The sequence below is a fragment of the Phyllostomus hastatus genome, unplaced genomic scaffold (genome assembly GCF_019186645.2).
Source record: "Phyllostomus hastatus isolate PE091 unplaced genomic scaffold, TTU_PhHast_1.1 phas_scaffold_501, whole genome shotgun sequence".
Classification (NCBI taxonomy): Eukaryota; Metazoa; Chordata; class Mammalia; order Chiroptera; family Phyllostomidae; genus Phyllostomus; species Phyllostomus hastatus.
Window position 1 is genome coordinate 23746043 of NW_025334033.1, and position 27177 is coordinate 23773219.

General features: G+C 46.9%; 1 protein-coding gene across 1 annotated transcript in view; it reads right to left on the reverse strand.

Moving 5' to 3' along the window:
• Window positions 1-5984: 5984 nt before the first annotated feature.
• MYO1E (myosin IE) overlaps window positions 5985-27177 on the reverse strand; it is a 199686-nt gene continuing 178493 nt past the window's right edge. The window contains exons 25-28 of the mRNA XM_045823123.1: window positions 25580-25672; window positions 22911-23112; window positions 11065-11234; window positions 5985-7081 (exon numbers count right to left, since the gene is read on the reverse strand). Coding sequence (XP_045679079.1) covers window positions 7005-7081; window positions 11065-11234; window positions 22911-23112; window positions 25580-25672 — 542 coding nt within the window. The 3' untranslated portion in view covers window positions 5985-7004. The remainder of the gene's footprint in view (window positions 7082-11064; window positions 11235-22910; window positions 23113-25579; window positions 25673-27177) is intronic.

Consider the following 27177-nt stretch of genomic DNA (forward strand, 5'->3'; position numbering starts at 1 on the left):
TCCTGTGTGTAAATATTTATTTGTGTGTTCCATACTGAAGAACTCAGTGGACACTTGCTGTGACTGATTTCTTTTTGAGCTGTTATGAGTAGCATATACAGTGTCGTCTTGATGGCTGTGGGAAACACCCGCCTGCCATTTTCTCAGATGGAAAAACTAGAACTTGGCTTCAGTGAATGCCAACCCATTCCTAAACTTTTCGTTATTTTTTAAACATTGTATTTGTTTTTTAGAGAGGGGAAGGGAGGGAGAAAGAAAGGGAGAGAAACATCAAATGTATGGTTGCCTCTTGCTTGCCCCTTTACTGGGGACCTGGCCCATAACCCAGGCATGTGTCTAGACTGGGAATTGAACCAGTGACCCCCTTGGTTCTCAGGCCAGTGCCCAATCCAATGAGCCACACCAGCTAGGGCCCATTCCTAAACTTCTTAAATATAAAAAATTAATTCACTATGAAAATTTAAAATGAGAGGACAACCACCACAGTTCCCCTTCTAGAAACTACTCAACTATTCTCTTAATTCCTGTGTAGTCATGCCTGGCCCACTAGGGCCTGGCCACCATGACTAATCCTCACAACGTGTCTCAGTCTCAAAGGCTCAACTGAGACCAGGAATGGCAATCCTAAGGGGCCTGGAAAAAGAAAATGGGCCTGTGGCACCCTGTTCAAGTTGAAACTTGGAATTCATTTTTCCATTGTGCTGTTTCAGTTACATTACGAGCAACTTTTTTTGAGTGGGCACGTGATTATTTTCTAGAGGGGAATGCATTCTGTTTCCAACCACTAATTGAAAAAAAAACAAACCTTATAAGGTAAATGAGTCTCTTATAGCAACAACCTTCCAAACTATTAGTTCAACAAGATGTTAATTGGTCTTTTGAGAGAAAGGAGTTAGTAGTCAAGTAGATTTGGGAAACATTGCAAATGCATGTAAGCCTCATAAAGGTTCTGAGGAGCTCCAGTTAATTATCTCAGCATTTCCCAAGCCTGGGGTGGAAAAAGCTGCCTTCTACCTGACAGCAAATCCCACAAGGGCCTGGTTCTGTGGCCCCCAAAGGAGAGCCTCGCTTCTCCTGCTTTCCCTAGGTAGGCCGGGCTGCCTGACGACTTTAAGCATTTAGAGAAACTGAGTATCTTTATATGTTGAAGTCCTAGTTTCAAATTTTATAAACACCCCTAGCTGAGACAGACCTTGTTCGCATGGCAGCCTCAGACTGCCTTAGGTCCCAAGTGTGAGTGGTAGCTGAGTCCATGAAAGGGAGCTTTTGTGGCTCTGAAAAGTAGTTAGTTCCCAGGGACGCTTGAGCTCCAACTTCTCAAGAAACGATGGGTTTTGTAGGCATATTCCAAAGACATTTTACAGCTTCTTTATGACAGATTTTGCTTAGTTAAATATTAAATACTCTGACTCAGGAAACTCCTGCTTTCAGGACGCCATAAAAAGACCTTTAAGATACTTCCTTATGTGCCACAGCAGGCACCCAAAACTAAGGTGTTACAAATGGGAAATGAGTTATAAAAGTAGAAGTCATAACATCATAAACACAAATTAGCAAATGAGATAATGGAACCACAGGAGTTGCAGAGCACAGACCCTGCGGCTGGGTTGTTTGGGTTTGAGCCTCCACAGCTGCGTGGCCTGTGTCTGTAAGAAGGGGATACGAGTGTCCGCCTGAGTGTTGTACTGAAGTGTGTCCAGCCTTTAGCACAATTTCTGAAAGCACTTGAATGTGAGTGGCAGTGGTGGACTCTGGGCATTCAAAGGTATGTCAGACACAGCTCTCGCCCATCAAACAAGTTACAGATTTATAGCTGTTGAGTCCTACTTGTGGATTTTTCTTTTATTTTTAGGGTTTTGATTTTTTAAAAAATTGTATTTATTTTTAGAGTGGGGAGGCGAGGGAAAGAAACATCAGTTGGTTGCCTCTCGCACATGCCCAGAACAAGGACCGAACCTGCAACCCAGGCAGGTGCTCTGACTGGAAATCGAACCAGCAACCCTTTGCTTTGTGGGATGACGCCCAACCGACTGAGCCATGCTGGTCAGAGCTAGGTTTTTGATTTTTGAAAGAAAGATATTAGACACTTAAAGGTTGACAATTAGACTATCCAACTCCTTGTTATTTGTTGAAGACGAACATTAAAAACATGGGCCTTGGGGTTAGATCAGGGTTCAAATGATGGTTCCTTGACTTAAGAGCTGCGTGACCTTGGGCAAAGTAGAAACTGTACTGAACCTTTCATTTGCAAAGGGGAGATTTTAGACTAGGGTATGCTGGTCAGAAGTGGAAGGTACGTTACGGTAGGAGGCATTAAGACTAGTTGGTAGGAGCAAAAATGAGTTCCTGAATTCCAGTGGAACTGTGAAGACCAGGCTAGGTCTTGGGAGAGATGCAAAACAAGGAGGGACGGGGGCAGCATCGCAGGGCGCCTCCCACTCTTGACCACAAAAGTGAGGCGTGCCAGGAACGCTGTTCTTTACCACGGATGCACTGTGCACACCAATCCTGAAACCAGACTCCACTCCCACCCACCAGTAAAACCACCTGGAAACCACCTGTAAAATCTGCCTGGGGGAGGTCCGGAGAAGTATAGAGGGATTCTGGATTACATACATGCCCTGCTGTGTGGCACAGCCATGTTGTCTCTCACTTGTTCTCGGGGGCATCTCTGCCCGGCAGGAGCCCTGCACGGGCTTAAGGAGGCTGGAGCCCTCTCCCTGGCATCCAGGACAAGCTGCTTTCTATACAGAGATGAAACGTCCCCACCAGGAGACTCCCAGCCCCCTTGTAGCTGAGGCCACATGAATAACTTCTGGCCAGTCAGGTATGACTGGACATGGTGAATGCACTCTTCAAGGAACGTCCTTTGGAAAGGACACGGCTCCTCATCCCGTTTCAGCCTTCATGGGGCCAGACTGGGTAATGGTGGTGAATCACCATCAGCAGGGACATGTTGGCACATAGGTGGTTTGCATCCTGTTGGTGAGGCAGCAAGCTCTTAAAAGGGCTTCACCCCTTGTCCTCTCCACGGTTACGTCTTGCTTCCCTGAGAACTAAGGAAGCGATGGGCATTTTGCATGGTTTCAGAAAGCCAGTTGCTCTCCCCGCTGCACCCTGTTCATTAGCACTTACCACTCTGTCATGCTTAAAATGTGGCCTGGGGACCCCTGAGGTTCCCTTGAGACCCTTTCAAGAAGTTCATGAGGTCAAAACTATGTTTATGATAATACTGGGATTTTATTTGCATGTTTTTGTTTTTGTTTTTTTAACTCCAGTCCTGTGAATAGTGGCTGGTGGGGTCTTCCAGAGGCTATGTGACATGCGACAACATCCATCACTCTGGCAGTGAGTGGAATGTGTTGGTGTAAAATTTTCTGTTTGAATTTCTAGTATTGGAAATACTGGTAGCTGTCTATAGCTGACAAAACAGAACTGCGAGGCCCTCAGTAACGCGGAGGCATGCAGAGGGGTTCTGAGGCTTGAGAACTGCTGCTCTATCGGCTGGAACACTTCTGCCCTAGTGCCACCTTCAAGTTTGCTCACGGGTGCTTGGTTGCCTTAAACCTTCAGTTGGAGGCCTCTGCCGCACCTTTACACTGCATTTCTACTGCTCGACACGTGTGGCGTATGCGCACCTGCTCACCCCACATCCCAAAGAGGATGGCCTATCCTAGAAGGCAGGGAAGGCCCCTTGACCCTCTCTAAATCCTAGTTTAAGTGACTCTCAAACTAATCACAGGTCTGTTTAACTGAAAGGTGAACAAAACGGCAGGCCTGGTTACATCCAGGGACTAGAGGAAACCTAAGGTAATGACTTTTACATTTTCTTCATCTGTAATCATAAATTCACCTACCCATTTAAACACATTGAGCTCCTCTGAGTGCCAGCACTGTGGGGGGGGGGGAGGGGGGGGACATGAGCGCAGGAATGGGGTTTTGCTCTGTGATCCCCGTGGGTGAGGGTTCTTCTTGCTGCTTGAGGGGAAAGTCTAACCCAGTTCCTTTTTGGTTATTGAGAGCCCGAGGGGCCCCAGTTACACACACATTTAAAATACCAAGAATTAATTAAAACCAGCCAGGACTGATTTTTTTCCCCAAGTGGGAATTACTTTTTCTTTTCCCTTCCTTCCTGTCTTTCTTTCAATGTTTCGCCTTAGGGAAACTTGTTTAAAGCCAATACATTTTTTTTAAAACATGAGCTTATTTTTTTTTAAGATTTCATTTATTTATTTATTTCTAGAGAGAGAGGGAGAAAAAGAGGCAGAGAAATATCAATGTGTAGTTGCCTCTCGAGTGCCCCCACTGGGGACCTGGCCCAAAACCCAGGCATGTGCCCTGACTGGGAACTGAACTAGCGACCCTTTGGTTTATAGGCTGGCACTTAATCCACTGAGCCACACCAGCCAGAGCAAAGCCAGTACATTTTTATTTAAGGAATTTCACATGTTGTGACTCCTCCCATTGTCCATCAAAGTCACCTTAGTTTCTCCAAAACTTGAATTAGGACATCCTCAAGATAGCCCTTTTTACGAGAATCTATGCTTAATCCAGACTTGTGCTGTCAGCCCCAAATTCTTAAAGTTTGGTTTCTTTTATCCCAGGACTGATTTTTTTTTTAAGATTTTAATTTATTTTTAGAGAGGGAAGGGAGGGAGAGAGAGAAACATCAATGTGCGGTTGCTGGGGACCTGCAACCCAGGCATGTGCCCTGACTGGAAATCAAACCTGCGATGCTTTGGTTCGCAGCCCGTGCTCAATCCACTGAGCTATGCCAGCCAGGGCCCAGGGCAGATTTTTAGGAGGAAAAACAAAAGCTCATACTAGCCAGCTAGGGGTGTATGGTAACGATGGAAGGTGATTTTGTTGTTCCTGTCTGCAAGAAAGCAGCCTGGGCATCAAGACTGGGAGTCCCTGATGCTCCTTGGTTGGAACTGTGGTTCTGTCTCCTCCCTCCCACTTTCAGTGAGTCCAGGAATCTGAGAGTCCTTTATAAAATACAAGGGTTCTCTTGTATAGGATTCTCTTTCCTCATGTCATCTCATGATGGCTCTATTTCTCTTATGTGGTCACACATGAACAACAACCAGGACTGAAATCTACTGTCAAGTTTGCTCCGTTTTTTTTTAAAGATTTTTATTTATTTATTTTTAGAGAGAGAGTAAAGGAAGGAGAAATAGAGGGAAAGAAATATCGATGCAAGAGAGAAACATCAATTGGTTGCTATGTGCCCTGACAGGGGACTGGCCTGAAACCCAGGCATGTGCCCTAACTGGGAATTGAACCAGTGACCTGTCTCCTTATGGAGTGACACCAACTGAGCCACACTGGTCAGGGCCCTGTTCTTGATAAAACACATTATTGACTGGTTTACTTTGTTCCAAATTTGGATAGTTTTTTACATGCAACCCCTTATAGTTGTTTTCCCAAAGACTTGGGGATCCTGAGACAACAAACTGGTGTGTGCCTCTCAAACCGTTTTCCCAACAGCTTCCAAGGGACCGTGGCTCCTGGGAGGAGAGGAGTCGTTGGGAGTCTCCCCTATAAGCCTTCCCTATTGCTGTATGTTCCATTTCCCCCCCAGCATTCCACTGTCACTGCAATCACGCTGAACTGGTTGGCGAAGGCTGTCTTAACAAGACGCCACAGACTCGGTGGCTGAGCAACACAAGTTTATGGTCTTTCAGTTGTGGAGCGTAGAAGTCTGAGATCCAGGTATCCGCAAGGTTGGTTCCTTCGGAGGGAAGGATCTGCTCTAGGCTCCTCTCCTTGACTTGCAGCCCGCTGACTCCACATCATCTCCCTCTCTGTGCCCACCAGTGACACTGCATTAGGGCGCATCCCAACGACTTCATTTGCCTCCGTCAAGAACCTATTTCCAAATAAGGTCACATACTGAGGCCCTGGGGGTTAGGACATCGAAATATCCTTTCGGGGGGATGTGGACACAATTTAACCCATAATGAATGTCGAGAAAGAGCAAGGTGGTTCACTGATTTCTTTATTTATTAGAAGGTAATGGGCATGAGGGGGGCAGAAGGAAATTAATCCGTAGGGAAAGGGCTGGGAGGGGTTTTCGGAGACTGGGCTAGAAAGCAGTAATACTGATTCTACAGTTGAAAATGAGTAGTGCACATTTGTAAGTACCTGGTGTGAGTTTTGTAATAAAACCTACCTTCATGAATAAGTACAGTGGAATACTACTTAGTACATTCATACATGTTTCTACCATCTTGAGATTTTTTAATATATACAGTATATGATCTGTTTTTATAAATGTACAGCTTGAGAAAAAAAAAAAGAGACCCTTCTAGTAATAGGTACAGCATTGAACAGAAAACCAACATGGGCCAGCCACATTCCCACTGAGGACCCAGAAGAAGCAAGGCCCCCAGCAAGGCCCCCAGCCCGGCCCCCAGCCCCTGCGCAGCCAGGCAGCCCGATGGTCCCGTGAAGTGTAAACCAGCGCCCCTCTGCGCCTGTGTGCTCAGCAGGCCGCGCCAGCCCTCGGCACTTGCGCAGGAAGCACCCACTCACGCTGAGCCCAGCCTGCAGAGGGCAGGTGGCAGAAAGGCATGCCATGTGTCAGGTAAGGAAAAGAGGGATGAAAGAAATGTGCTCTTCAACTAGAGGCACTTGTCAGTGGTCACCTACAGCCACCTCCTGGGCCTGGCGATCGAGCGGGGTGCTGTTTGGATAGAGCCAGCAAGGTCTGAGTGGACCTTGCCTGTCCTCTCACCAGGTTTAAATAGAATAAATAAATCTTAGTGGGTGGCCATTTTGCCCTCCCGGGTTCCTATGAATAGGCTATCTTTTAGGGTCATTTATGGAGTGATGCTCCCTTTCCCCAACCCAGTTTTTCAGTGTCCTGGGGAAGGTGCCAGAATAAGTCCAGGCCTTGGAGAAGCAATTGCTTGCGACAGATCAGAAGGAGAGCCCCGAATGTCCCTGCCCCTTCTGTGCCTGAAACTCCTTCGCCCCGTGTGCCAGAGCCTCTGCGCAACTCAGATCTTCGTCACGTAGTTGTTGGGGAACAAGCCCTGCTTGCCCCGTAGCCGGCCCGTCCACCAGCCAGAAGGGTCTGCGGGGAGACAGAGAGGGAAAAGTGAAGGGCAGCCAGGCTGTCCGCTCTGGGCTGAACGCCCTGCTCCTGTGCCGTGCTGCGCCGCATCCCACGGGCTAAGGTGATTGGGCTCTAGCCGCATTCTTTTTCCTTCTTTACTTTCTCTTATTTTAAATAAAAAAAGTTTGTGGCAGAAAGTAACCCCTCCATACAGCAGACATACAACGGGGCCCTCGGTGGGGAGGGGGCCCTCCTCGGGGAAGGACCTGCTGCCCAGCTGTGAGATGTTGCTGTTGGCCCTTCCTCTACACCCCTAACTCCATTTCAGACCCTGCTTCTGGAAGGATCTAGTCTGCAACACTTCCAATCCTTACTTTCCGCCTTAACCTCTGGCCCTGCACCAGTAATAACTATTTGGTATATATTTCTCCCGAACTTCTTCTATGATTATAAAGACATACTCATTTTAAACAGAAATGGACCATTCTGTGTCTTACTATTTTGCATCTTGCTTTTCAATACTTTATAAGACTCTACATATAACCTTTCCATGTCTTTATCTCGTTTTTTAAACAGCTGCACTGTATCTCAAAATGTAGCAGCTACTTCCTTATTGATGGGCATGTGGTCCCAATTTTTCACTGTTAACGCAGTCAACGTCCATACGCATGTCTTTATGCCTGTGTGCAGGTAGTTCTATGGGAGAGACTGCCGAGTCAAAGGATATGGGCCTCCTATTACCCTTGTAAGAAAAATGTTATTTTTATCATAGATAATGCCTTCCCGCATACGTCCAGAAGTTCAAAAGGATGAACAGTGGAAACAGCCACTGGATCCCTTCTTTGAGGGCGAGCAGTGTCGCCTACGCCTGGTCCTTTCTTCAGATATTCCATGTACAAGAAAGCAAGTCTTTATAAAAATGACCCCCACGGTACACAAATGATAGCATACTATGCATAATACACACTCTGCCCTTTTTAAAGCCTTGATAATGTATACCAACGATCATTTCAAATCGGTATGTAAAGAGCGTCTGTATTCTGTCCTGCAGCCGCACGCACACTGCCGGTCCTGTCATTTGCCTGTTTTTCCGTCGGTTGTTGCTCTTCGCCTTGTTGACTAGGAGTTCTTGATATATTTGTGAATATGTCACACGAGTTGCAAATATCCTCCTCCCATTTTTATAATGTTTTACCACATTAACGTTTTAAGGTATTTTAATATATAAGTAGTTGAATCAAACGATCTATTATTTTATGGCTTCTTGGTTCTCTATCATGTTTAGAAATCCTTTCCCACATTACTATTATTAAAGAAAACTCTACTTATATATAGGAGTTTTATTTTATATATTTAAATATATATTTATTAAGATTTATCTTGGTAGAGGGGTTAAATATAAATTCATGACATGGGGTTTTAAAAATGGTGATAAATATTGTTAAATTCCCTTCCCAAAAGTCTGTTTCAAAAGGAACAAGGAAAGAAAGTTACCTATTTCTCTCATTAACTACAGATATGATAACCCATACTCCATTTGCAACAGCAAAATCCAGAATGTTCTGAAAATTAAAAGTTTTCTGAGACTCATTTGATGGTAAAATTTGACCTGAATTGACATGAAGAGTGTGAATGCTCATGTTTCTTAGCAGAACCACTGACTTTGGTCTAGGGTGTTGCCTCGGGACCCTCAAAGGTAGTTATGTAAGTACGTACACACACATACCATTATTAACTTCCTAAGAGCTCCCATGTCTGGTTTCTGAAACACATCCAGCTCCAAGGGTTTGGACAAGGGCATGTGGACCACATGTGATTTGAGTCTTTGCTGGTGTCACAGGTGAAATATTTCATGTTGCACCTCACTGATGACTTGGGAGCCTCTGCCCTTCATTGCCTCGCCAGCCCTTTGCACTTGCAGATGGGACCATTCGTCCTACTCATGTGGAGGAGTTTCTATACTTTAACTGGGCTCCTGGTGCTCTTCACCATGCAGAAGGTTTTAATTTAGCCTTTTTATGAGGTTAAATCCTGTATAGTTTGGGGGCTTGGTGTCTTCCAGCGGAAGGCTTTTCCCACCGGAAGATTAATGCAATATTCTAGGTTCCCTTCTAACAGTTTTATAATTTAGTCATATATTTTTAGATATTTAATCCATCTGATTTTTTTCATTTATGAGGTAGGTAGCTGATTGTATTTTCTCTTCCAAATAGAAAGGAATGGCCTATCCTTGCCCCGACTTCAAAGCCACATTTATCACACATTAAATATGCATTTATCATATATTATCTACACAGGGGTCTGTTTCTGGGCTCTCTTCCACCCCATTTATCTACACGTCTATTCCTGCACTCACACCACACTGTGTAAACCACAGTGATAACTCAAAACATGTTTTGATGACTTCAGGACTCTATATTTTATGTAAATATGCAATTGTTTTAAATATGTCTAATATGTTATTTCTAGAAAAATTTGAAAGTATTGAGAAATGAAAAGTAATACTCATTTAAAATTCAATACTTAAGGAGACCAATTCAACATTTTCTATAATACATATATAATATATAGACAATACAGATAGCTGTATGCATTTTGTATTTTTCCAAAAACGAGACTATAGTCCATAGTAAATTAACTTTTTCCCATGAACATTTTCCAGTTTCAATACTGTACTTTCATATCATTATCTTTAATAAAAATATTGCATAAAGGTTCACTGAATGGATATAGCAGAGCTCTTTCTAACCCATTTCTTTATTGGATATTAGGTTATTTCCAGTATTTTTGCCGAACAAAGCTCATAATAAAGATCCTGTTTGTGTTTATTGGAGTTTATTTCAACAGTTATTTTTACAATTACTTTTTAAGAAGGATATTAAATGGCTTAAACTATTAAAACGTGTGGAGAACTAGATGGTTAAAAAAGATAAAAAGAAACCCACCACCTCCCAGAGACCGGTCAGAAGGAGGCTGGTGCAGGCACCTGGACATCTCTGTCTCCTCCGCACGAGGAAGGAACTGTTCAACAATCCCTGGAACTGTCCTCTTCCTGAACGCTACACTGGCCCAGGCCGCTGTTCACTGAGGCTGTCCTTGCTCTGCTCCTAAACCCCGGTGGCTCTCCAGAGTCTTTGCCCGTCTCCTAGAACCTGACATTCTACAACCGGGCTATACCCACTGTCAGTCATCTCGTCTCCCAGGTCAGCTCCTGGCTGGGGGGGTTCTGCCCGAGGTCGAGCATCGGCTCTTTTTCCTAAAACGACCTGCTTTTTCTAGTCTCTGTGACTTTTCTGTCTGTCTGTCTCCCTACCCCGCACTACAAATGCCCTTTCCTTCATGGTGTTTTTTCTAACATCCTAAGCCAGGCATTACCTTTGTTTTTTTATGCCTCCATAGGTGCTAAAGTTTAATGTGTATATGATATTCTAACTTATCTTCTCTACCAAATTAGTAGAACATTCAGCCACTTTCATAATGGAGGTCACAGGCTGCCTCCCTGGCCTCCATTCCATCAGCTGCATTAGGAGGAGGCCTTGGAGCTTGCGTGGGAGAGACCAACTCCCGTTTGCCAGGGCAGTCCCTGGCCTGTTCTAGCCCACTCTGCTGCAGACATTGCTTCAAGGGTGAGCACGTGACCAATGCGGTCCAGTCCCAGTGAAAGGGAGGGCGTCGCCCAGAGGCTAAGAGAAGTCTCATAGACAAAGCAGCTTTCACATATGGTTTGATCTGTTGGCCTGGTACTGATGTAGCCATTTTGCTACCAGGAGGAAAACAAGCCTGAGGAGGGAAGAGATACAAAGAAGAGGGAAGAGCTAAAAGAAGCATTAAAAAAAAAAAGAAGCTGGAGCCTCGATTAAACTGAACCTGAAATGTGGCTTACCTCTACAAGTTTCAGTTACAGGGGCCCATAAATTCCCTTCATGTTTAAACTAGTTTTTATAGCAATGTGGCTGCATGCTCTTTGGGAGGCTATCCCAGCCAGCCAGCTATGCACTTACCTTCTTTGATAATATCGATAATGTCATTGGCATTGAAGCTGAGTTCGTCTGTGTCCTGAGCATCATAGGCGTAGAGAGCCTTGCACTGTGGCACCTGAGGCTTAGGCTTGGGCTGGGGCTTGGGTCTGCCTCCTGCTGGGGTAGGCCTGCTGGTCGTCTGTCTCCGGACCCTGCGGAGAGAGTGGAGGCAGATGGGAGATGGCACCCAACAGCAGGCAGCAGCACTGTGGAGTGGTTTGGACCCCAGGGCTGGCTCTGCCCTGTTCAAGTTCAAATCTACCTCCATCCTTAGAGGGATATGTCACTCTCTAAAACAGCCTCCCTGACAAGGTCACTGCAAAAGTACACATTTAGTTCTCAATAAACATCAGCTGCTGTTACTGCACCCCCGGCATATTGTGGAAAAGGCAGTTATACAAAAGTTTGTAAAGCATATATATGTATATACACATCTAAATGGTAATAAAACAAATAGTCACGAATCTACCCTCCTCCCCCAACTTCAGAAACAGAACTTTTGCTGGTGCCATAGAAGTCTCTCCTCGGCTGCAGTCCCCTCCAGAACCAATCATCTGTACTTTGTATTTATAATTCTGCCTTTCTTTGTAGTTTTACCGCACACCTCCCTAGATCATCCACACAGTGTGCCTGTTTGAACTGCACGAAAGGAATCCTATTCTACTACTGCTTGCTCCATTTTTGAGTTGTACCTTGTTGATGTGCGTGGTTTCAGTTCATTCATTCTCATTGCTTCATGCTATTCTACTGCATGAATGTGTCACAATTTACTTCTCCACTGCTGAGGGTCACTCGGGACGATTCCAACTTCCATGATAAAAAATGCTATTATAAATTTTCTTGCGTAAGACTTTATCCAGAGCTGCACCTCTACCGCAGTGCTACTGACTTTGGGGTCACTTACTTCTCTGTTGGGGCTGCCCTGGGCACTGTAGGGTGTTTAGCAACATCCCTGGCCTTTACCCACTGGATGCCAGTAGCACCTCCTCCCCTCGGTCATGGTGATCAGAAACGTCTGTAGGACTAGGACCCTAATCCAGCTTCAGATGTGTTCTTTCAACCTACTATAGTGCCCCCCGTCACCATGCATACATTGTCTCAAGAGTATAACCATAGCTTGTTCCTACTCAGTGAGATCTTTAAACTTATATCCGAAACGAGTATTTATTAGGCCTGTTCATAAAAACATTTAGAACAAAAGGAAATAAAAGTACAGAAAACACTCCCCACAACCCGCACTTCGCTTAAGGACAAACCAAAGGAAAAGCCTACATACATTCATTTGCTTACAAAAATTAAGCTTCAGATTTCTCCTGAGAAAAGCTGGCCCGAACTCAACACTGTGGGGCTGGCCATTAGATCTGGCTGGGTCTTCGAACACCTGCTCACACCATGGGAAGAAGGAGGAGAAGGGAGGGAAGCACACTGGGCTTCAAACTCTGCTCTCAGGAGGCCAGAGCCCCACTGTCCTTGCTGAGGTCCTGTGACACCAGGTGCTAACTGGTGCTGACGAGTAAGTCGGATCGTGAGGGGGTGGCTTGGGGGGAGGGGGCACTGGGTGTCAGCCGGGTGGTAGGGCTGTCCCCAGCAGGGTTGGGATTCCTTGGGTGCCACCCGGGGCTTTCTTCCTTTGTGGGTGGGAGCCCACCCCAAAGTGGCACAAGCTTCAGTCTTAGCTTGACCACATCCCTACCCCCCACCATGCACTTTTATCACAGAGGAAAGGCACCTGATAGGTCCTTAGCATGACATCATTTCCTCCCTGGTTTCCTGGAAATCCCCAATCCCTGCTTGAGAGGTGCTGGCTCCTCTGAAAGTTGGCCGGCACACGGGCTTTTAATTAAGCAACCTATATATTAGGGATGTCTGCATTTGGTTAATAAGGGCCATTAGCCTGGATACCGGCAGTCAGGTGATTTCCCAGCAGCAGGGAAAAGGTGGAGGGGTGGGGCGTGTGTCAGAAAAACCTGGGAGGGAGGAAAGCCTCCAGCCCAGCCTGCTAGTTCCAGGGAGCAGGGTTAGGAGGAAATGTTCACACATGTGCGCGCGCGTGTGCGCACACACACACACATACACACACTCCCCTCAAAAGAGCCATAAATGGACATTTGGCTTCTCATATTGTGGGGGGAGGGGGAACCTAACATCAGTGCAGGTTGGTGAGGCGTCTGGAGCCAAGAGTATTGGGACTTAGGTGTGGTCTCTAGACAGCGGAGCCTCTTAGTGGCGAGATAAAGCTGGATGATCCCTGAAAGGTAGGACTCTCCTCCCTGCAGCCACCCCTCCCTGGGCCCTCTGCCCAGCCGCCTCCAGCATTGACTAAGCCCTCAGTTCCTCCTCCTCCCTTTCTTCCCTGCCAGCTGCTTCCTTTCTGAGCTCCCTGAACATCACCCCAGCGTGTTAGTTAGTTCCCCTCGTCCCACACCACCCTCCACCCCCACTAAAGAGCCTTCTCTCTGCTCTTGGGAAATGGACCAAAACCCTTCCTGTGGCCAACGAAGTCCCTGCCAGGTGTGGCCCCTGCCGGCCCCCAGTCTCCTGTCCTGCCACAGGCCACACCGGTGCTTCCCGCCCTTTTTCATGGAAGCCCCGAGCCCTGGTTGGAGTTAGGACACCCTGGCCACGTACCCCTGGCTTACATCACTTTGCTGGTGAAAGACAGTGCTCTCCCCTCAGGCCAGAAACAAAACGGGGTGTCGGCTCTCACCGTGTTTGCTCAGTGCTGCACCGGAAGCTCTAGCCAGAGCAACCAGTCAGGGAGGATAAAAGCCACACAGTTTGGAAAAGAAGTGAAAATACTTCTATTTGCACGTGAGATGATTTACACATAGAATATCCTAAGGAATACACTTAACAAGCTATTAAAACTAATAAACACATTCAGCAAGATTATAGAATACAAGATCAATATATAAAAATCAGCTCCATCTCTGGGCATTAGCAATGAACAATCCAAAAATGAAACTGAGGAAACAATCCCATTTACAAGACATAAAAAAGAAAGTAGTCTTTAGGAGTCAATTTAACAAAAGCAAGATGATTCTGCTTATATGCAATGTCCAGAAAAGGCTATTTATATTGACAGAGGACAGATTAGTGTGGCTGCCTAGGGCTGGGCTGGGCATGGGGGAATGACTCCTTATGGGAAGAAGCTTTCTCTTTGGGATGATGAAAATGTTCTAAAAGTAGACTCTGATGATGGTTGCACAACTGTGTGATTGTACCAAAAATGGGTGAACTGTATTTTAAAGTGGTTGATTTTTTTAAAGAGTAAATTGCACGAGCCCCTCTGGGCTTTGCAGGGCACCGCTGAGACCCATTGTGACCTCGGTGGGTCGCCGGTGTCCCAGGCAGAGTGGGGCGGGCGGGGGGAGGGGGTCTTTGATCCCAAGGCACCAGAGGCTACTTTGTCAGGAAAGTCAGAGTAAAACCGATCGAAGTAAAACTTCCTTGGGGATTACTGGGGAATCTGGGTTCCTGGGTAGACCCTGGGCAACTCGGTTTGGTTGTCCCAGGCCCCGGACAATTGCTGCCATGCTGGCGATGTAAAGCCACCCGGCCCCTTGTCAGCAGGCTGCATGGGTTTTACAGCACTCCAGCGCTGGGAGTGGGGAGAGCCCTGCAGCTTTGAGATGGGTGCTGCTGCTTGGGAAGGGAGTGTGTTTGGTGGGGAATGGGTGTGGAGGTGGAGAACAGCTCTGCACTTTGTATGGGGAGAGGGCAACCCCGAGGTCGCCACTGTTCCAGTAAGGCAGCGTCTTCCCAAAGACAGCCAGTTGGGCACAGCCATCCTCACCAGCCACATCTGCCTCACTGTGGCATCGGGGCACGTCTCCACTCTTCTTGCAAGTGCCAGCAGATGGGATGTCATCTGGCACTCCTGCCTGTAGCTGTGTGAGACGAAGCTACACCTGCCCAGGGCTCTGACTGTCCTGGGCCACGCACCGTGCTAGGCATTTTCACAGATGTTGCTTCATTTCACCTCACAACACCCCCGTGCAAGGCCCAATGAGGGGAGCTGGGATTTCCTGCCGGCTTCCTCCCTGGATAACACGATGGCATTTGCATGAGGCCCCCAGAGCTCTAGCCACACTGGCCTTTCTGGCCATTCTCCCCTGGACTATCTCCACCCTTCAACTGGGGCTGCCATGTCCTGCTCAGCCTGCAGATCTCACGTCAACCCCAGCCACACCCTCTACAGGCCCACGCCTCTCAGGGCAGGGGAGCAGTGCAGTGGTGCAGTGACTCGCACCACTCGCTGTCGGGGCAGGGCCTGCCCGTCTGCAGAAGGGACCCTGCCTCCTGAGTCAGTGCGGTGGGTGTGAGGCCCAGCTCTGCCACTGGTGGCACGTAACAGGGGGTATCGCTTCACCTCTTCAGGTGTCTTCATCTGTTAGGAAAGGGGGACTTGAGCAATGGCCCAGGTCCTCTTTCTAATTCTAACGGAGCTTTACACAGGGCTCCCAACAAAATTTCTACTGTCAGACGTGCACAGAGCACAAGAAGTCTGTGCCCAGGAGATGGTCACTGTGCCTGTATTTCACCACACAGTAGACTTGGAGACCACTGCAGGAAACGGCCATCTTCCAGGCTCAATCCACACCAGATGGGTTCAGCCCTAAACCCAGACTATCTCCTCTGCATCACTAGGTGGCGATCCTGTGTAATCAATAATGAGGACAGACAATGACTTTTCGGTGACTTGCCAGAAACTGATTAACAAGCTCTTTCAGGTGCCTGGAGCCCTCCACTGGCAGCCAAGAGCCGCCTGGCCAACTTGGTGGAGAAGGGGCCGGACTCTCCCGCACAGCAAACCAGGCCCTGGTGCCCGGGGAGCTGGGACGGGCTCAGCCCCGCCCAGGAGAGCAGGCTGCCAGGCGCTCAAAGTTTTCGTGGGTCAGCTGTTAAACAGTCATTATTAAAGATGAAATCAAACACACTTAAGACTAAATAAATTATATTAAAGCACAGGCAATAAATTCTCATGACAACCCTTCCTAATTATTTTACTATATCTCACGTCCACCTGTGCCCTCGATGCTGTAGTCTGTGGCTCACGTGTGGGGACAGCCCGGCCGGATGACAGCGGTGTGCATTGGGCTTCTCTTCCCAGCTCTGCGACCCGGGGAAGTCACAGTGGTAGCTTGCAACTGGCCACAGTGACAGCAGAAACAGGCCCGTTTACGGCTCCAGACAGCCAGCTGTTTGCCAGCACACCTCAGTCCTCACTATCCCTCGTGAAAACTCACACCCACTTATCCAAAAGTAACAAGGAGTAACAAAGCCCAGGTTGGTTTTGTGATGGATATGCATGATGTAGGTCATTTTGTTACTTCTGGAATTTTATGATGTTTGTGTTTCTAATAAACCTGATATGGCTGAAAGCTATGTTTTAAAAACAATGATTTCATTGCCCTGGCTGGTGTGGCTCAGTGGATGGAGCACCGGCCTGCGAACTGAAAGGCTGCCAGCCGGTCCCCAGTCAGGGTGAGTGCCTGAGTTGTGGGCGGGGTCCCTGGCTGGGGGTGTGCGAGAGGCAACCGAGTGACGTTTCCTCTTGCACAACGATGTTTCTCTCCCCCTTTCTTCCTCCCTTCCCCTCTCTCACCAAACAAACAAACAAACAAACAAAATAACCAATCATTTCATTGAGATCATGAGGGTTGGAACAAGAATTGAAGACTCACAATAATGAAATTATTTTTCCCATTTCAATCACAAAGTTTCACTTTATATATATATGTATATATACATATATATGTGTGTGTATATATATATAAATATATAAGTTCATAGTTAGAAAACTCCACGTCACTGAGCAAATCCACGTTTCATTGTATGTAACTGTGGCACAATGTAATTTAGTTTCCCTTTTGCTATTTGACCCATACTTCAGGCTAATTTGTATGCACTTGTCCCTTTATTGTGTCTATTCCCCATTAAGGAAGCATGGGAAGGAGCAGAGCTACACCAGCTCCCTTTTAGAGAAGGCCTTTTTCCCTCGAGAAGGGCCTCAGACCTCCAATGCGACCACACTGTAACCTGCACAGCAGTTCCCAAGCAATCAAGCACGCGACGTGGGTTTGCTGTGCAAGACCGGCACTGCTGGAGAAGCCCTGTGTCAGCGACAGGGCAAGCCCAAGGGGTGCCTTCGCCCTGAGGCGTGGAGATGCTGACTGACATCTGAACCCTTGTGGACAGCTGCCCAGTCTCACAAGATGCCAAAAGCCCACAAGGAAAAAAAAACCCTAAATGACATCAGTGACAACAAAGCTCTCTGAAGTGAGGGTTTGTTCATGCTCTCTCTCCTGGGAAAGCTGTCACTTTCCAGGGGGTGTGAGCTGATACGGTGATTGGAGCAGAGGATGTTTAACCAGAAGACCGTGGAACAGCAGAGCGGGAGGAGTGTGGGGCTTTATTTACGTTGTCCAAACTCAGCTAGTGTCTGTGGCACTGTTGCCGCACAGCTCTGGTCTGCTCACGCTCTGAGCCCACACAGCAGCACAGCTATTGCGTGTGTGTGTGGGTGGGGGGAGGTGTCTCTCTGACTGGTCCCCCGGTCTTGGCTTCCATAGGCTGCCCATTCCCCGTTAAAGCCAACAATGCCTAAGGCGTAGACCCCCATGGAGTCCAGAGCTCTGCAGTTCTTGCAAGAAAAGCCACTGGGCTCTGGCTGCTGTGGCTCAAAGCCCAGCCTGCAAACCAAAGGGTCACCTGTTCGATTCTCAGTCAGGGCACATGCCTGGGTTGCAGGCCAGGCCCCCAGGAAGGGTTGCACAAGAGGCAACTACACAGTGATATTTCTCTGCTTCTCTTCCTCACTCCCTTCCCTGTTCTCTAAAAATAAATAAATAAAATCTAAAGAAAGAAAGAAAGAAAGAAAGGCCACTGGGCCAGGGGACATGCACTTTTCAATCCAGTAGAACATTATTATTTCCCCGTGAGACCAAAGCATGTGAATAAGAGATGTAAGACAAATACAAATAAATGTTCAAATTGCATAGTGCTTTATCATTTACACAACCCTTATTTTACCTCCAAGAAACCCTACCAAGTGGGCTTTAAAATTACATTATTATTATCATCCCTATTTTACAGGGGCAGACACTGAGCTGTAGGCAGATTAAGTGACAAAGGTGAGGCGGCACAGGGGTAGTTAGTGAAATGATCCATGTGCCCAGCATGTGGCACAGAGAAGGCATGGGACCCAGGAAATATTCAATGAATGACTCAACGAAGGGACAAACACAGGAACTGGGCCTCCATCAGGCCACCTTCTATGACCTTCCCTGCAGCTGCCACACCCGTGGGGCGGGGGTGCGCCTAGTTTATTGCAGGGTTAGCTGGGACTGAGCTTCTAGATATCACTTCTCTGTTCTGCAGATGTGAAATTTATGCCTTGAAATTCCAAGAAGGAAAATAATGGCATTTTATTTCTCTGGCTCTTTAAAATATGGTCCGTTCCAAAAGGTTGAATTTATAAACATTACTGGAAACGTGGGAGTGGATGCCAGGAATTCCTGAGCTTCGCGTCTACTCGGGCCAGGAGATGGCTGCTGCTCCTGTAGCTTATGGGTCGAGAAATATTGCTATTGGCCACTTGGAAATTTTAAGCCCCTTGAAAATATGACTCCATTAGGAGATTCTCGTCAAGAGACACCCAGGCAGCATTTCAGCTTCTCTATCGATCCTGCCTTTGTGGCGTGGCCAGGAGCCCCACCGCTGAGCACTCCCAATGCTTTCCTGTTTCTCCAACCGCTGCTGGACAGGCCTCTGGAGTATCTTGACGTTTTTCTGAAGTTGTCCTCATAGGAAATGGACCACAGGATTAGAAAGGCCAACAGAAAGGACATCTCCGGTGTGGGCTTTGATACAGCCAGTAATGAAGTGCAGGTAGATTATATGCATCCCAGTTACTGGAGGGAAAATATAAAGCATGCCCGACTGGCACACCCAGTGCTCCTACCACACAGAGCAAAGGCTGATGGACAAACTGCTTACATGGTTCTTGCTTAACCTGCTCTCTTTCCCTGGGAATCAGCAAAGACCTTTCCCTGTATCAGGTTTCTCAAAAGGTATGCCAAAAGACAACAAGGTGGCAATCCCTCTCCATCTCTGAGTTTTCCTGGATGGTGATGACAACGGCAATGACGACAACAATGATGACAACAATGATGATGAGAAGCAGAGCAACCATGACACACATGTGACAAGGCAAGGGTAAAGGATGCAGAAGGGACAGTAATTAACACAGTGAAGACTTCATGTTCTCAACAAAAAACCCTTCACTGAACCTAAAATACACTAACGAAGACTTTCCTGAATTAACTTGAGGTGCTAATTACAACACTCGATTTCATCCACATTACATGATCCAAAAGAAATGATGGCTTGTGCCCAATAGGTCTGTAAAGAAAAGTGCACTGGGGGCGGGAGAGGGAAAGAAAAGATAAACCCGAGGGTGTGAAAGCCCAAGGAGAGAAAGACTACAGGAATCGTGTTCTCCTAGATTGGCAAAGTGCAGGTCGCTTTTTGGAACCATGACATATATACACAAACTTGTGTTTCTGGGACGGTACAAGCTTGGGATCCCAAAGCTCCCTGCTGGCTGCAGCAGCCTCCTGCGGAATAAAGCCATCCATGTGTTCTTGGCAAAGAGGAGCTATTAAGTGCAGGGAACCATGAGGCTCTTGAAATGCACGTCTAAGGTCTCTGGCCACATTAGAAATTATTTTCATTTTTGCTTTTATGTGTTTTTAGAAAATTAATACTAAGAGAACGCTTAGGCCTTGGACCAGAGTACAATTTCTATTTTTTAAAATATTTTATTTATTTTTAGAGAGAGGGGAAGGGAGGGGGAAAGAGGGAGAGAAACACTGATATGCGACAGAAACACTGATCCTGCTGCCTCTTGCACGCCCCCAACTGGGGACCCGGCCCACAACCCAGGTATGTACCCTGACCAGAATCGAACCCGCGACCTTTCTGTTCGTGGGACGATGCACAACCCACGGAGCAGCAACCAGCCAGGAGGCGGGCTGAGCTGCTGGTAGCTACCGGACTCAGTGTGCCTAATAGGATCGTGAGATTTACACAACTGTCAGGAAAATGTACTGCCTGGCAGACAGCTGTGAACGCGCCCTCTCCTTCCAGCCTCACAGCCACTGCCACAATAACATCATGGGTGCCTGATCCTTAGCCTGAAGGGGCGAAGGGTATGAAAGGCTTAAACAGGGAACTACAGAGCTGAGGGCTGGAAGGGAGCAGCCTCGGTTAAGACACAGTGTTCCTAAATTGCCTGCTTTTGGCTGACAGATGCTCCCAGCTGGCTGGTGTGCAAATCTGCAACTTGCAAAGGCAGGCTGGAAAGACGGTTTTGCTTGCCAAACCAAAGCAAGGAGGAAGCTAGCAGACAGAGCTAAGAGATTTGGTGCATTTTGTTCACTGATTTTAATCCCCTGCCTTCCCTGGGACGTCCAACTGGGCCCGGGAAGGGTTGTTTGATGATTCTAGTGATGTCCATTCATCTGAATAGCGTGTATCTGGATTATGGAGTAATCCAGTTGCCTCAACATCACTCTTTCAATTCACTTTTACACAGAACCTTCCCTGGCTTTAGCAATCAGACTTTAGACCAGCAGTTTTCAAAATATGGTCCCAGGTTCAGCAGCATCTTCTGAGAACTTGGAAGAAATGTTAATTCTTGGGTCCTACTCCAGACCTACTGAACCAAAAACTCGTGAAGTGGGCAGCAAGTTCTCCAGGGACACTGGTGCTCACTACAGGTCGAGCACTACTGCTTTAGACCAAGCAGGTCAGGTAGACCATGACCATTAGTACTGATGGAATATAGCTAGTTATACAAGAGCAGGGGTAGGGCAAGGAGAGAGAGATCTAATGAAGGGTGGAGTCTACTCCACTGATGGCCATCTGTATGAAACTAAGGTGCTTTCATACCTGTAGCCCAAATGAGGTAAGACTTGCCAGGGAAAAAATGAGTACCAGGAGAGAATACAAAAGTTCCTCCCAGGCTGGTGTGGCTCAATGGATTCAGTGCTGACCTGCAAACCAAAAGGTGGTAGTTCGATTTCCAACCTGGGGACATGCCTGGGTGGTGGGCCAGGTTCCCAGTTAGGGGCGTGAGAGAGGCAACATATCGATATATCTCTCGCACATTGATGATTCTCTATTTCTCTTCCCCTCTCCCCTCTCTAAAATGTAAATAAGTTAAATCTTCAAAAAAGAAAAAGAAAGTTTCTAAGGGCTTTGTGGTCTTTGGAAGGAAGCAGACGAGGTGGGGCATGGAGGTGAGTGGGTGGCGGCCTGCCTGGCGGGAGGAGCTGTCGTTTCTCTCCCAGCACTGCTCTGTTTTGTACACGGCTCTCCTGGCCCCATTAGAAGCATCTTCATCCTTCAGGAGACACGAAGAGAATGGAAAATGGAGGAGGGCATGAGAGAGGGGGAGAGTGGGTTCAGCAGAGAGCACTGTCCACGCAGAATCATGCAGAGTTGGAAGATTCCTTAGAAGTCACGTGGTCAACCACGTCGTGAGGGTTGTAGCCTCATCACTATCACCATAACCACTGTCGTCAAATTATAGTTGACGGAGTAGCCCACCACACGCCCAGGACCATACTGGGTATTTACGTATAATCTCTAGTCCTCCCATCAGCTGTGTAAGCTAGGTGGCATTACGTCAGTGTACAGATGAGGAAAATGAAGCTTCGAGCAGGGAAGAGCAGGTCCAACACTAGATAAGTAACAGGGGCTGGAACGGGGTTCTCACCTTTCTCTGCTATTTGATGACATCACTCTACAACATTTCTGTCTGGTGATTTCCATCTCCCCTGTGCCTGAGTAGCTCCAGGGACAAGGTTCTCCTCACATCCTGGGGCTACCAGAATGTTTTTTATTTTTTTTAATTTAAAGATTTTATTTGTTTTTTAGAGAGAGGAGAAGGGAGGGAGAAAGAGAGGGAGAAAAACATGAGGGAGAGGGAGAGAAACATGATTGCCTCTCGTACGTACCCTGACTGGGGATCGAACCTGCAATCCAGGGATGTGCCCTGCCTGGGAATTGAACTGGCGACCTTACACTTAGCAGGATGACGCTCCACTAACTGAGACACACCTGTCAGAATGTACCAAAATGATTTTTTAAAGCTGCTCCCAACATCTACCTCCCGGCAGAGTTCACTCACTGTCTCGCAGTCAGTCAGCCCCAGTTACATGCCTGGTGACGCCACCAGATGCACCCAACCCCCTTTCCACAGTGGTAACTTTTTGAATATCTACACAGAGTTTCAGGAATCTTCACTTCCTCTACTGAAAAAGCCTAGGTTTCTTTTAACTACTCTTCAATTTCTGGTCTAGAAAACCAGAAAAGTTCCCATTTTAAAGCCTTAAAGATCTGTATTCGTAAACAAACGTTTACGTCTCAGAAAGTTCGGGGATGTTATTCTCCATGTGCCTAATGACTCTTCGAGCTACTGTATTTATGCAACTGCAGGCACAGACATAAACCCCAAACCCCATTGTTCCTCAGCCATGCCAGAGAGCAAAAAAGGTCACCGTGGAATTCAATCTCAGGGCTGCCGGGGACCCGTCTTCTGGTGTTTCTAAGACAAGCCCTCTCCGGAGAATGAGTTGTGTGCTATCAAGTTGGCTGTGCTTTCAGAAATGCCAACCAGGCCTCACGGTGTTGGGTCTTGGGTTACACCACGTGGGTGGAAGACTGCACTCGGGTGTCATGTAGAGCCAGCCCACAGGAAGTCTGTGACCCCTGGTGTGATGGACTGAGAGGGAGGTCACGAGAGGTGGGAACCTTACCCCGCAGCACCCTGGTCCGGGACCTTGAGGAAATCCAAACTCTCCGGAGTCTGTGACACTCGGTCTGAGCCGGTGGACTGTTGTCGTGGCAAGGGGGGGCGGGCCATGGAGGTGTACAGGCTTTTCTGATTTGACCTCAGGTTTCCGGGAGCGTGGGGATGTGGCACAAACTGGTTTTTGAGGACGCCATTCTGATGGTATCCTGGAGAGGACAAGAGGACAAAACAGAGCTTCGATTTTGTGATCCTTTACCAAAAGGCTCTTTAAATTTCTCCCATTTATTAACCAAGAGCAACTTATTTAACTTCTCCAGGCCTCAGTTTCCCCATGCAAAAAGACGGAGGGTGTAACAGCTAACACAACGTGAGCCACGGTCAACTACCCAGCAAGCGCCTGGCATGCACTCACATGTGCTGCTTGAATTCGACAGGAGAATCACCAGATGTTCATGGTTTCAAAGCCCAGGCAAGAAAAGGGAAGCTTGTAACCACCTCTCAAGGGAGGCAGGCACCTTCTCGGGTCTAAGAAAAATTACAACACTGTGACTCAAGATGGCTGGCAGGCAGCTGTTTGAACAGCTGGACATCCATTTTCAAAGGACCAGTCTTGGGTGTTCTTTGCAGAAGTCTGTTCTGAGCGGTGGAGGGAGCACCCCACTCAGGCAGGGGACATGGGGCTGCTGCTTGGATCGGTCTCGACAGAGCAAGCTCTCTTAGCCGAAGACTGTTCCCAGTCAGTATCACGTTATCTGGTGAGTAAGGGACGGTGGTGGTGACTGCTCCGAGCCACAGGGCATGGCTGGAAGGGCACTATCCTTCCATGCTCGGTAAGAAGCCCTCAGCTCCTCCTCTCCCAATGACAGATCAGTAACGTGAAGAACAAGACTCCTCAAGCCAGACTTTGGTGAACCCCCTGCTGCCTCTTCCAACTGAATTAAGGGAGAAACTCTTTGGTACCAGTGGGATAATCTTAGTTTATAAGAGGGACTAGGGGTTCAGTTTTGGCTCTGCCTCTGATTGCTGTGTTGACCTTGAGCAAGATATATGAACTTTCAGAGTGTCAACTCTTCATTAAAGAAACAGAGAGCTTGGTGAGACCCCAACTGCTGCCAAGGCTGCCCAGGAGACAGGCCATGAGCTCTAGGGATGTGATGCCCACAGGGTGGGGTGGTCCACAGGTGAGCCTCTCCATGCTGCTTGTCCCCCAATCACCTGCCATTTATCCAGAAATTAAGAAGAAGCATTTAGAAATGTTCACAGTAGCTTCATAGACATATTTCATATTTGTTAAATCTAATAAGAAATGTTGGCTTATTATTTTGCATGCGTTTAAAATTCCATTCTTCTCTTACTTTTTATTTTACCTTCAAGAAGTACGGTGTGAGGTGGATTGAAGATTAAGACAAAAGAGCAACAACAGCGCAGGTCCTTCCCCACAGATGGTGTGAGAAGTGCTGAGCTGAGAAGTTTGGGTCTAACTGCCTCATTTTATTGATGAAGAAACTATCATGTGGAGTGGATGGGTGCCATATTCAAGGTCAGGTATTTGGTCTGAGGTGAGGCAAAGGAGCATTCCAGGTGGTCTGGCCAGGATTTTGCACAAGGGCTGGCACATTTATTAACACAGTACCACACTGGTTCTCTTGGGTTGCTTTGTGCTTGCATTTTCTTCCAGCATAAAGGCCAGGGGCAGAGAGACAGCTGGCCCAGGCAGGGGGGAACGCCAAGAGATGAGATTTAGTTTCTCACTGCTAGGCACAGCGTCCGTATTTTAGCATAGGGAACAAAAGAAATGCTTTTCACTGCTTATCTCCGGCACTGCTACAAATAAAGAGTCTCTTGTCTAGGATGATCTGAATCTAGTGTGGCCCTAAAATGATCCTTACAGCCCTAGAATCCCAAACTTACCAACATCAAGCAGTCTAGGGGCAGATTTTTATAACCGAACTTGGTGAGTGATGGAGAAACATGTCTGTGAATTTTGAGAGTGCCCTTCAAACACTAAACATATTACTAAAGACAGAAAGTCTTATATTTATTTGGGTTTGGATGTTTTTGATCTGTATAATATATTTTCATCATGAAAATGATAAACATGAAACATAAGATCGAAACAGTTTTTTGTATAGAAAATACAATAATTTTTAAAATCAATGTTATATCTCATATTACTTTAGTTGGAGCAGTTCTCCCAGAGCCTATTTGACTAAGAATAAATATTTTCAACTTATTTATTAAGCTATAAACTAGCTGTAAAATATTGTCATGGTATTTGGCTGGAACTGGGAAATGGTGGTGAGGTTATACCTGGTAAACTCCCATTTCTATAAAGGCAGCACCCTGCAACCTAAATCTGATGCCCTTCTTGTCGTCCAGGACAAGGAAGCCCTGTCTCTCACCGACTGGAGGAAGCCTTTCCTAAGGGAGTCATAACGCTAGGTAACGAAATCCAGGTCGCTGACTCAGACGCAGTTTAGTCTCACCAGCTCACAATGTCCCTGGGTTTCAGGGTCACAAGCTGTGCCATTGTGTTGGGACATATCTGGCACTGAAATGGCTCATGGCTGGCTAATATGTGTGCATCTACTTGCCAATGGGTTTCTTCCCAAATATATTTTACAAGTGATGGGTTCAGGTTAATGGCCCCGGTCTAGAACGAGCTTTGCTTACCTGGTGGGGGAGGGGCAGCTCTCACTGGGTAGTTGGGATTGTGAGTACCGCTGGAATAACCTCTGTGTTGAGTGGTGTTCCTTCTGGTAGGACCTGAGATAAATAAGCAAGACAAACTTACAGTCAGTACTACCAGTTGGTTTTATGGCTTCTGAGGGTATTTTGCTTATGCAAAACTTGTGAGACATTTCAAACCCATTTCTGCGGGAGGCTGGTTTCAGAGAAGAGACATTTGAGGGCAATTCTGTTCCAGTAGCCACCTGCCTGGAGGGGGCTGGAGGTTATGTGGATGGAGGTACAGTTTTGAAATGTCACAGATAATAACTGTACAAAGAGGTATCAAAATTTCTTACAAAGGTGAGTCTGTGATCGATGATGACTCTGTCAAATGCATTCCTTCAGAAGACTGTACTTGAACAATGATTAAAATAAAATTAGAGAAAAAAAAAGAGAAAAAGAAAAGGAACAAAATAGGATAGAGAGGAAAAAGTGTGTATAATGGCTTTCTTTATAAAGTAACAAGAATGAAAAGGGGCCTTTTCGTTCCTATTTAATACGAAGATCAGCTAACATCTTTATTGTCGCTATCAAAATCCTCGAATTAATGACCGTGCCTCACATATTGGTTAAATATGCAATAGTGTGCACACTTGAGTTCTAACTAAATATAATTCTCTTTGTAATCTGTGATCTTGAAAAAGTCTGGTGCTACATATATTGAATTTCACCTATAGTCTGCTTTCTGTGTATCATTGAGAACTAGTGGGTACTATTTTTGGAGATCAAACTGTGAAAATGGTTATACATTATTTCTCATAATAAACTTAAGTGAAGAGATACAGAGAAAAAAAGGTGTTTCTGTTTGTGTAGACTTTCAAGAGAGAGATGGGACATTTTAATATTTGCCCCTATGTTCCAAACACACCACAGGAACTGAACACACAAGTGCCATGCGCCAAGGTCACCAGCACGAAGCACATTTCAGCACTAACTGGACATCTGCTTATGTCAACAGCCTTTCATGCGAGAGTTTGTGTTCTACAGTCTTCCGATTGAATGAAGCAGCCGTGAAGGGTAGAAGTGGACTCGCACCCTGGACAGAGACCTGAAGAATTGGAAAATGAGCTAGTGTTACATGGAACAGTATCGTGGGCCAGAATTAGGGCTGGGACGGCAGGGCCACATGAAGCCAGATGAGGCCTGTGTACTGGAGAGGAAAGCAGTGAAGAAGGACTCAAGTGGGACGTGAAGGGAGGCAGGGTCAAACCAGCTGGAAGAGGGGTGCAGAGGGAACTCCTTGTAACGAGAAGAGCAGGAAGTGACCAGGCTGAATAGCACAAAGCAAAGGAGCTGGGTCTGGGTGTCTTGGGACAATGTCACCGTATGAGACAATGAGACAGGGCCCACTGAACACTGCTCACACACACCCTGCTCGTTATCTGCAGCTCTTCCCTGCCATGGTCCGTACCCTGGCAAGAGAGTGGAGGCCAGAGGCGGGAGAAGTTAGGGTATTTATCCCGCTGCTTCCTTCACCCAACTCTTCCTTCTGTCCCTTCAGACTCAGGGGTAACGACAATGTCCTGCTGTTCTTTGTCCCT